Here is an 11,476-nt window from a genome sequence, read left to right on the forward strand (position 1 = left end):
AAGGGAGGAGACAAATCACTGACGGGAAAATTAATGGGGTAAGTAAGCGGGACTCCATACAGCTAAACATGGCAGATTTGTAACTGGAAGTCCTGCCCTGTATTATAAAGAGCCAATCACATTGTTGGAAATGCCATAACTGACCCTGCATTTCCACTGTAGATGTATCATGAGCGGGGTAGAATTAATGCATGACAGCATCCCACAGTGGAGACAGTCTAGACTAGGAGGCGAAGAAAAGAAACAAAGTGAGTGGGCAGAACTCAGATGACTATGCCTATATTTACTTAATGGTTATGGTGATAAGGAACAATGGTTTCACAGCATTTGCGGGCAAAGGTCATGCTATGAGAGAGAGAAAAAAATGGTTAGTAAACATCAATTTGATTAACAGATAAAGATATATCTTATGATTTAGATAAACAATTAATTGCAGGTAATATGGACACTTTATCCATATTTATACCTTATCACATAATACGATAGATTAGAAGGAGATGAAGAGAGGGAGGCTGTCAGGCATGGTGTAGCCTATGGGATTTTGTAACTAAAAATACTCTTAGACATTAACATAAGAAACACCAAACACTTGAAATTAGAACACTAAAACCAAATTTACAGACATAACATTGTATACTAGAACATGACAAGCACAACACGGAAGTACAGACACATATACATCATTCACGCTACACGCCACAATATAATTTCCCCGCTCACTCACCTATTGGAGTTCAGTTCACATTTGTAAAATGTCTCTTTTGAAATAACCAGCCTAGACACACTTAAGATACGTTTGTATCGTTTGTTGTAACGTTGAAGTCAATTGTGTTAATATTTAAATAACTTTTATGTTATAATGACTTGTCATGACATTTTGTCCGCATTTCTGGTAGCCTAATTGGAACACACCTCTGTGGAACAAGATAACGGTTTTCTGTATACTTGTTCATCCCGAACTGTGTTTAATGTAACAATCCGTTCGCACTGACAGCGAAAGCGCGGAGCTAGCTAATCTTCAGACAGTACTGAAAATAGGCAAGGTTAGATGCAGGATTGTGTCAGCGTTTGACAGATACTTATTGCTGTTGAGGTCTCCATTTTCTCAGAAGACAGAATTTTGAAATATGACGCATATTACGAGAACCCGTTCAGGGAGACTAAAGTTAAGTGAGCTACATGGCCTTTGTTGTGTTCCTATCGGATACATTTATATGTGACACAATTTAGTTGTACCACAGTGTCGATGGAAGAGTCGATGGCGGTGGGGTATGACACGTTAGTCGTTACTTTTCACCGTTTGGGATATATGTAAATGACTGAAGGCACTGTAACCAGTTTCTTCGCTGCGTCCTCCATCTGAACGGTACTCGGACAGGGAGAAGTTCTTTGACCAGGTATTGTATGTTGTCTTTAATGGGTAGTGTGAAATGTCAAGAGGAAAACCGTTTCATTGCTAGGAAAAGGCTAGCTAGCTAACTTGTTGGCAGACCCTTTGACATGCTAAGAATATAACGTTAGCCACTTAACTTAGTCAGCTAGGTAGTTGGCTAAGTAACGTCTGCGTGGTCTTATTTATGAAACTTTGGACATTTAACTGTGTATTTCAGAGAGTGGAAACAGCCATGTGTGCCAGTATTGTTCCCAAAGAGGTTAACTGTACTTTAGCCAACGTAAAATGATCATGACAGGACAAGGTGCCAGGCAAGCAAAGCATGTTCGCTTGGTTAAGTCAGCTAATGCTTTAGGCTGCCAGTTCGTTCAGCTGCTGAAGTTTGTTATATAGAAAGCTTGATAACTCTTTGTTACCTGTTATCAAAAATATAGGTGTCGCTAAATTATATGGGGCTGCTGCTGGTAAACCCTAAACTTTGGCGAGTATGTAGCTAGCTCGCTGGCTAGCTAACGTGCCGTCAAATCGGCGACACCTACAAGGGGTAGAATTCTGATGGAATACTGGACTGTAATGGTTGTAAACATATTATCATTATTTGCACATTAGGAAATGCTCATAGTTGCACTTATGATATTGTTATTGTGTGTACATGCAATTCGTTTAGCCTTTGCTGCTCCTGTTGTGGACTGAGTGCTTCTGAGATGTTGCGTTTCGGATTTTAAACATGATGATGTATGTCTTGTAATTATCTGTTGAAACAGCCATGACGGCACTGTCGGAGGAAGTGTTGCTTGTGGTAAAGAGGGTTCGGCAAAGGAAACAGGATGGAACCTTGTATTTGATGGCTGAACGCATCGCATGGGGTCCAGAGGGCAAAGATCGCTTCTCTGTCAGTCTCCTCTACGCTGACATCCGATGTAAGTTGTGCATTGGTGCGCTCATCTTCTGCATGAAGTTTAAGATGCAAATAACTTTTTAGACAGTTATCTTGATACTTGCCAGAAGTATGGACTGGTGATGGGTAACTCTGGATAACTTTTTTCTGGCAAACCTATCTGTACAGTTGTTGTTATCAAATATTGCATCATTGGTGTATTTGATTTTGTGTGTGGGAGGGGGGGACGGACCTGTAACCTGCCACCAAGGCGGATTGTGGGAAAGTCAGAGAGAGGACCCAAAGGGAATACAGAATGCAACTTTGGAACTAAGACTGCAAATCCTTTGTCTTAAAGGTCAGAAAATCAGCCCGGATGGGAAAGCCAAGATCCAGCTACAGCTAGTTCTGCACACTGGAGACAGCACCACCTTTCACTTTGCCAATGAGAGCAGTGCCCTCAAGGACCGGGAGGCCACGAAAGAACTGCTCCAGCAGCTGCTACCCAAGTTCAAAAAGAAAGCCAACAAGGAATTAGAGGAAAAGAACAGGTGACGATTATGTGACATGGTTTGCGCCTTTACTCTCTGTCTTCAATATTTACATACACACACACACACACACACACACACACACACACACACAGATACATTCACACACACAAAGATTTGTGTTAAATGAAGCACTCCTTAAGGCATGCTACTTAATCAGTAACCTGGAGCAGGAAGGCAGAGAATCATATCTTTAACCTTGAAGACTGATATTGTATAGGCTCCAATGATTTGATGTATATAGGCAGGCTATCCAAATAGTTATTGAATGATCAGTAATGATATTCTGAGTTGAGCATGTCAAATGCTCATAAGCCATTTTTACATTTGGTGCCTCTTTCACCAAACTCCAATTCCCAGGATGCTGCAGGAAGACCCTGTGCTGTTCCAACTCTACAAGGACCTGGTTGTGAGTCAGGTGATCAGTGCTGAGGAGTTCTGGGCCAATCGCGTGAGCACGCCTTCAGTGGAAAGTTCCCTCTCCAACAATAAACAGGAAGTGGGAATATCAGCTGCTTTCCTGGTGAGCAGATGTGTCCAATATATTTACATATCTAATGATGGGGTGTGTCCACCATATTTAGATATCTAATGATGGGGATTACAAAGTTGAAATCAGTGCAACAGTGCACTGTTATTAAAAATCTCTAGCTGTGTTAAGTCAGTAAAATATACTGTTTAGCCCAGTTGTTCTGTTCAACAAATAACATTAAAAAACAATTTATGTTATTTTACTATTTTTACTTTTTTTATCAGTATACTCTGTTGTGTCGTGGGATGCCTGCTGAAACCAGACAATTTGCTCATGTGACAATGTGTACGTTTCAACACTGGTGTCTTTGTTTCCCTGACTCACAGGCAGATATTAGGCCACAGACGGACGGCTGTAACGGTTTAAGATACAACCTGACTGCTGACATCATTGAGTCTATCTTCAGAACCTACCCTGCAGGTGAGCGTTGTTGTTTGGCTGAAGTTAAAGCAGCATAACGGAACAATTGCTAATCGCTAACGAGATGCTAGCGGCTAAAACTAGCGAAACCTCTTGAAATGTGCTTACTTTGACACTATGACAAACTAGTTAGTCAACAACTGTCCTAACACAGTCAAACATCAATCAAGTAAGTGCAACACAAGACAAAGCAAGACGGCAAATAAGCTACAGTGTTTCCCCTAGGTTAACAGCTTGGGGGGGGGGGGGGTGCGGCATGGTGTGCGGCGCGCCGACACAAACGCTTAAAGGAATCATGGTGTTCATGTGTTTCTTTTAATGACAGCAGTCAATATAACAACTAAACATCGGAACATGTCTTTTTATGACAATTATCCACAAAGTATGCAGCTTTTGTCGCTGCAGTGGTGTATCTTTCTGGGCTTCTAGAAGAAAAAAAATTGAGATATTTGCGGCCTAAAATTCCTGATTTCGCAGGAGCTTTTCCAAAAAGTTGCGATGACAGTTTTTATTTTTAGGTTTTTGTTGCAATGAAATTCGCGAAACAAGTGAAAGTTGCGATAAAAAGTTGTGAATTGTCCTCTTTGTAATTATAATTGAGTTATTTGTTGAAAAATAATTGATTAATAAACAAACATTAATTCATCAAGAACAAAACGATTGAGAAATGGTCCTCTTAATAACCTCACCAATATGCCAAACAAAAGATTACCAGGACTACAAAAATGTAGCAAAATAGGCTTTACTTATCCACAACGAAGTGCACATGTTGGCATTACAAAAGGACCAGTAAGACTGAATAAAATGGTATGAATGTCTCAGCCTTCATATGACGGGGGGAAAAAAACAGCCTGTGTCACTATGATCTGTCTCGTCATCTGACGTCCTGCCTGTGTTTCTGCCGTTCTCATTGCTTATCAATCTGTTTTGCTATCCTTGTTTATTTATTTTATCCGTATAGGTGTTGATGTTCAATTTCATATATTAATTTGAAGTCGTCCAATTTCAAGTCATCCATTCTTCAACACTAGCTGCTACCTTGTCTTCAAACAGAAAGTAACGTTAAATCTCCATGGCAACAGCTCTTGAGGGTTTGGCAAATAATCGGATTTATTGCTTCCTTCATTATTCACAGCAAAATAAATAATTTTCGTTACATTTCATAGATTTATTACCAGACTCTATGTAAAAAGGGCCACGCACAACTCGCGGAAAATAATAAAAAATGGAAGCCAGATCTATTTCTGAATTTTCGGTGCGGACATTCTGTATGTACGTTCTGTTTCCACGTCTGTTTTAGCCATTCTCACTGGGCCTCATTGTCGACCTTACCTAGGAAAAGATCTCTGCCGGATTCATGAACGCCTGGATATTATTTTTTTAAAGCTTAAAAGTGTCCGTAGCTGTGCACTGATTCTTAAGCCCAATTATCTCCGCTGGTGGGAGCGTGCTCACCTGTGTGTGCGCGCACGTGTCTGTGTGTGTGTGTTTGTGCGCATCGCGGCGGAACTCCGCCATGCGCGATACAGAGAGCAGAGAATTGTAAATGCGCGACCATGTAGAGACAGAAATTACATGCCGTCGTGTAAATAAGATAAATAACATAAGGCTATTTATTTTGTTTAATAAAAGAACAAGCTATAGACCTGTTGGGTAGGGGAAACACTGAGCTACTTACTAGTTCGGCAGACAGTGGAAACCGGGCGGCTTCAGCCAAACCTACATAACCCAGTAATATGCCTACGGACCCTGGTATGGCAACGGCACGGAAGCGGTTCTCCATATTAAAAGTCATTGTAGCACCCCAATTTTTTTTAAGCTGTTATTTTAAGGTGAAACTGCTTATCCTAACCCTAACCCTGAAGTACAATTACTGCATAATGCCACTTTAAGTCATCACATCAGATTGAGTACACCTCGCTGGTATGTTTCTGTGAAGGGTTGCTTAAACTATACTTTGGATATGTGAACGTTATGCTGTCTCAAGGTCTGTCTGTATCTCTTTCTCTTTGTTCGATTTACTTATTAAAGTGGATAAATCATCTGGCAGCATCCGCTTTTACTTTTTGTCAGTGTTTTTTGCGCACGTTTAGTATCTCACTGCCATTTGTTGTATTTCTCTTTGTGTCTAACTCACATATGCACTCTCTCTCTCTGTCTGTCTGCAGTCAAACAGAAGTATGCAGAGAATGTGCCTCATAACCTTACTGAGAAGGAGTTCTGGACACGCTTCTTTCAGTCCCATTACTTCCACAGGGATCGCATCAGCACTGGCATGCAGGACATCTTCTCCGAGTGCGCCAAGCAGGACGAGCTGGGTGAGAGGCCACACTGACCCAGACGTGTCATTTAGGCAGCGTGACAACCAGAGTCATGTGCAAATGGTTTTGTGTGTGTGTGTGTTAGTGTGTGTGAGCGTGATCTACAGATAGAGAGAGAGCAACAAACAGCAGTAGCGTAGACACAAGTAGTAAACACTCAGTTAAACATTCGGCTCTTAGATGCTTCTAAAGTTAAGTAGTGCACTTGGACTCCCATGTATCAGTTTCTCAGTACTTAGGTTCTTGTGGAACCCACTCGGGTTCTTAAAGTAAGTAGAAGTGAAGTGGTGTTGGATAGCAGTCCACTTGATGAACTCAACCACCCATGTTACAGCTCTCAAAACATCTCAGAGAGGGTCCGTCGACAGACAAAACACCATGTACACGCAAAGCACCGGAGTCTTTGGAATATTTTTGGAGAAATGCTTTTGTTAACTGTCATCTAAAGTCTAAAATCCTTACCCCCAGGCTTGAAATCTATGGTGGTTCAAGGTGTCAAGAACCCAATGGTAGACCTTTTGTCGCTGGAGGATAAGAGCTTGGATGAGGTAAGACCTAACACAGATAAAGGTTATACTATTAAATATAATTATTTCGAGTATAATGAAATATATGTTTATATTTCAAAATATATAGATATATTATATACTTTTTTTCTAAAATTTTACTGATCTCATCTGGTTTGTGTTCCTCTTTACAGGGGTATGGTAGCAAAGTAGCCGCCTCCACCTCGAACAGCAAACCCACAGTGAAGGAGAACAGCAACTCTGCCATCATCAAGCGCTTCAATCACCACAGCTCCATGGTCCTCGCCGCTGGGATGAAGAAAGGGTGTGTGTGTGCGTGATCATGTTCATCTTGTGAGCAGGATGAGTCATGCCATTGACCCCAGACCCTGTTTATAAATGCATCTTGGGCTATCAGTTTACAAGGGGACAGCGGCAAATACAAGTGTAAACAACCACAAAAATGTATTGTGATCCGATCACTCAAAACATTTGCTGAGGCAGTCTGGAACTCATTGGACCACGTATCTTTTGTAGTATAGACGCTAATGCGTCCTGATGCATCCCCGACAATCTTTGGAGACTTCTAGTGGAAGTGACCTAGCCAGTAACGAAATCTGAACCGCTGGACACCTTGGGGACACATGATAGACACAGGTGTAAACAGGCGATGTGTCTCCAAGATGTCCAAGATGCATTTTTAAACCAGGTATAAACAGGGTCTTAGTAAATTCCTCTTGGAACCCGTTTGAAGTCAATATAGTAGATCTCTAAACTGTGTGTGTGTTTAAATTCTGTCTGTGTTCTGATGTTGATGTGACTTAATTACTCTTGGAACACATTGATTTTGAATTGTGGTTTTCTAAATTGTGCACATATGTATGTGTGTGGATCTGCATGTCTGTCTGTACGTGTGTGTGTGTAAACAGTTGGCATAGTGCCGTTCTGTCTCATCCATAATTGGAAGTCTCCGCATTTGGTAGGAAAGGTGCCATAAGCTTTGTTGTTGAGTCACATGTTTGAATCATGTCTGAGCAATCAATACATCTGTGGAGTAAAGAAGTAAAATGTGTGTGTTTTAGGGATGGTCCTAATGACCAGGCCAGTGAAACTAGCAGCACAGACGGGAACTCCAGGGACTCGGACTTCTTCCAGCTGCCCATTAAAAAGGTATGGAAGCGCTGAGCGGCTGGAAGACCAGCTGAACAGCAATTTAAAGGTGCGGTCTGTGATTCTAATCCAGTACCCTTTTTTTGTCAAATTTAGCGAATGGCTCTGTCTGTTCAGCGTGTGTGGTCAAAAAACAAAACTCTGGTGTTCGTACACGGTCCTGGCTCTGTAAACAGGAAACGAGCATAGTGGCTCAGACCGCGCCACAAACGATTCCAGCCAATCATCGCCGTTGCTTTAGCGCTACGGAAGGGAGGGGTGTAGTTTGATTTGCTGTTGATCAACTTTTGCCAGAATCACAGACTGCACCTGTAACCACTGCTGTCAGTCAGTCATACCTGAACACTTGCATAAAGCGCAAAGTGTTCAAAGCAGTGTGCAATGAAGTGTGTTTAGATATGTCAGACTTAGGAAGTAGTTCAGAGTGCTCTGGCCTTTTACAGATATACTGACAAATTTCCCTTGGTTACGCAAAGGAAAGAGGGTCAGGTTCCTCTTGCTGTATGATTTCTCGAGTATAAGTCTATAAAATGCAGCTTGCTGTGACTGACATTAATTCTTGTATTTGTAGCTGAAGCTGCAAGAGGCCATTGAGTATGAGGACTTGCAGAATGGCACAGGACCCAGAACAGTTGCCCTTAACTTGAAGAAGTCTGACAGGTACGCAGCCCTTTGAGCTCAGGGGGTGTATATAGACAGGTGACTTGTGGAGATGTCACAAAAAAGTATCTCAAACGTTAAATGTCTGTGTGCAGTCAGCCTTCACATCATGATTATGATTTTTCTGTCATTAAGTCCTTTAGAGCTCACTGTCCATTTTCTGTGTCTGTCTCTGTCTGTCTGTCTGTCTGTCTGTCTCTCTCTCTTCCAGGTATGCTCACGGTCCAGTGCCTCTGCAATCTCACCAGTACACCACCACCCAGGACATAATCACAGCGGTTAACTGCATCCAGCACGAGATGGTCTTCTACAAACCTAGCCTTACACAGGTACCTAGTTTACCTTTTTTCTTGGCACTGGAAAGTGATTATAAGAAGTTTATAGAAAATAATCTAAAAGAATATAAGTCCAGAGAAGTTAATTATTATGTCCTACATCAGACATTCTGAGACAACATTTATAGTAGTCATCCCATTTTAAGAGGATTTCAGCAATGTGAACTCATCAAGCCCCTGATATAATATCTGATGCCTGGTGCAGCCAAGTAGTCATATCAGGGTTTTGTGTTCACAGAAGTAGCATTTCAAAGCACTAAAAGTCTTAATGTGCGGCTTTGTGGTAGCTTGACAACACGGCTTTGTAATCTGCAAACCTAACCGTGTTACAAAGGCTCTAAAATTCCCAGTTGGACTAGATGAAGATGATGATGACTTTATCCAAGAAGATTTACAGAGTGTGTGTTTGTTTGTTTGTTTGTGTAGCACACGAAAACTCATTTAATGTCTGCTGTCACAGGTGATGTCCAGCAGTGCTGCTAGCTCTGCCATCGCTGCTCTGTCACCAGGAGGAGTCCTTATGCAAACCTGTGCTCAGCAGACCATGAACCGTGAGTGCGCTCTCACTCTCACTCGCTCTCACTCTCACTCACTCACTCGCTTTCTCACACACTCTCCATCACTCACTCTCTCTCACTGTCTCGCTCTCCCTCTCACTCGTGCTTTTTTTTCGCTAGAAGAACAAACATTTAACAGTGTAACTGGTTTAACAACACAATATGATTTTTGGCTGGCTCTGCTACTTCCTAGTATCTCGTATGAGTTGCACAGTGCTTGAACAGTGCACAAACACTCATGCCTAACTTAAGCAAACTCCATACCAAACCCTCAAAACTAGAAAAGAAATTGCTGTGATTTTTCTGAGCCCACTGTTGTTTGGATAGATGCACTGTGATTTTTAACAGTGTGACCAAATACTGTGTTTTGTATTTTTAAATGGCTGTGTGCGTATGTGTCTCTCAGAACTAGTGCCCAGTGACTTGCAAGCGGAGTTGAAACAGTTGTACACGGCTGCAGGAGAGCTTCTGAGGCACTTCTGGACCTGTTTCCCAATCAACACACCCTTCTTGGAAGAAAAAGTAAGACTTCCCTACCAGCCAGTGGAACTGGATGTCTCTGACATCCAGTACAATCAGAACCCACTATGCTGATCTGCCCAGATAAAAACACATCACACAATCAGTCAATAACCATGACAATAAAATATTGAGATTGATGTCGAAAAATAAATGTGTGATCTTCACAGGCAGAGAAGATGAGGTCTAACCTGGAGAGATTTCAGATGGCCAAGCTTCGTCCTTTTCAAGAAAAAGTCCAGCGGCAGTATTTGAGCACTAACGTAAGGCCCAACTCTCTTTATGCTGCACAAGAGCCTTTTTATTAATATATTAATCCAATTATTAATTTTATTTAATAGAATATAAATAATAAAATAATACAATATTAAATGGAAACACTGCAGGTGATCAGCAGTATAGTGTTCGTCATTTGTTTGCATTGAAACTGAGACATTCAGTCTATATTCACCAATAGATTTACATTTCCTCATTCTGGTATCCAAAGCGACTTACAAGTGAGAAGCAACACTCAAGCAAATGTTGATTTGCTGACTGAGGGATTTTGTTTGTTTTTGTTTTTGCTAGCGCAACAAAATACTAGATGGAGGAGGCACCATAATTTCACACTCAAACCTCTCAACACTTGAAAGTACTCAGAGTGGCATTCTGAATGTAATTCCTTTGCTTATCCCCTTCCCAACCCCTACAGATCACTGGTCACCTGGAGGAGATGCTGCAGGCAGCCTACAACAAGTTTCATGCCTGGCAGACTCGGCGAATGATGCGAAAAACCTGAAGGACTCGTCACATGGGCTGTATATGTAAACATCATCGAAGGACTTACAATGATGGAGACAGACAAGTGATGAGAGAGAGAGAGAGAGAGAGAGATGGGATGGGGGGGGGGGGGGGTGAGAGAAGACTCTCCTAACTGAGGCCTTCTAGCCTGCTGAGATGTGGCCTGCGACGTTAACGTCTCCTGTTGGGGCGAGTGACAGTTGTGTGTACGGGCATTGGGTGGGGTTTTGTCACGGCCCTGTCGGCCCAGCACAGAGCAGCTGTGGTGACCATGCACAACTGTACTTCTGTTCTGTTTGGTCCCTTTTTTGTTTTCCTGAGGAGGTTGTTTGGCACCCCGATCACAGACGTGGCGTGACGTGACCAGGCCTGCTGTCAAACAGTGTTGTATCACGACCAAACCGTTGGGTTTTCATAGAGACATTATAGGAGGGGGGAGGGGGGGGGATTCTCAGGAAATAAAGACCTGCAATGCAAAAGGACTGGAGGAGGAGCACAGCAATGTGGTGATCCATGATATGGAGGACTAATTAAAACAGACAAAAAAGATGATCAATGTAGACCCTTCTGATAGTATTAACTGCGTTGAGGAGACTCCCTCCCAAGAGTTTGGGCTACAGAGAGAGAAAGTTGATTAAAGCAATACCAAATGTAATACATGATGTGTGTGTGTCTGGTGGGGCTGAAACACTGCCCACTGCACTGGTGTTTTGTTCTGTTTTTTTTAAACGTCTGCACGTTCTAGCTGCACTGAGGAAGCTCTGGATGTTGCTGAAAATAAAAATACAAACATCATGAATTCCTTTTGTGCATTTGGAGGGGGGGAAAATAGTTCTGAAAGAAGACAACTGCTAC

The 11,476-nt window shown here is 42.1% G+C and overlaps 1 protein-coding gene across 1 annotated transcript; it reads left to right on the forward strand.

The window, feature by feature from the left end:
* The first annotated feature begins 982 nt into the window (after positions 1–982).
* gtf2h1 (general transcription factor IIH, polypeptide 1) lies at positions 983–11,416 on the forward strand. The gene is made up of 15 exons (XM_012818792.2): positions 983–1,397; positions 2,158–2,313; positions 2,629–2,821; positions 3,182–3,344; positions 3,680–3,773; positions 5,942–6,091; positions 6,563–6,642; positions 6,795–6,925; positions 7,683–7,770; positions 8,342–8,430; positions 8,642–8,759; positions 9,226–9,316; positions 9,729–9,844; positions 10,012–10,104; positions 10,533–11,416. The coding sequence occupies exons 2-15, from the start codon at positions 2,160–2,162 to the stop codon at positions 10,617–10,619; spliced, it is 1,647 nt and encodes a 548-aa protein (XP_012674246.1). The 5' UTR covers positions 983–1,397; positions 2,158–2,159; the 3' UTR covers positions 10,620–11,416.
* The last annotated feature ends 60 nt before the right edge of the window (positions 11,417–11,476 follow it).

This window comes from Clupea harengus, chromosome 3 (genome assembly GCF_900700415.2).
Source record: "Clupea harengus chromosome 3, Ch_v2.0.2, whole genome shotgun sequence".
Taxonomy (NCBI): Eukaryota; Metazoa; Chordata; class Actinopteri; order Clupeiformes; family Clupeidae; genus Clupea; species Clupea harengus.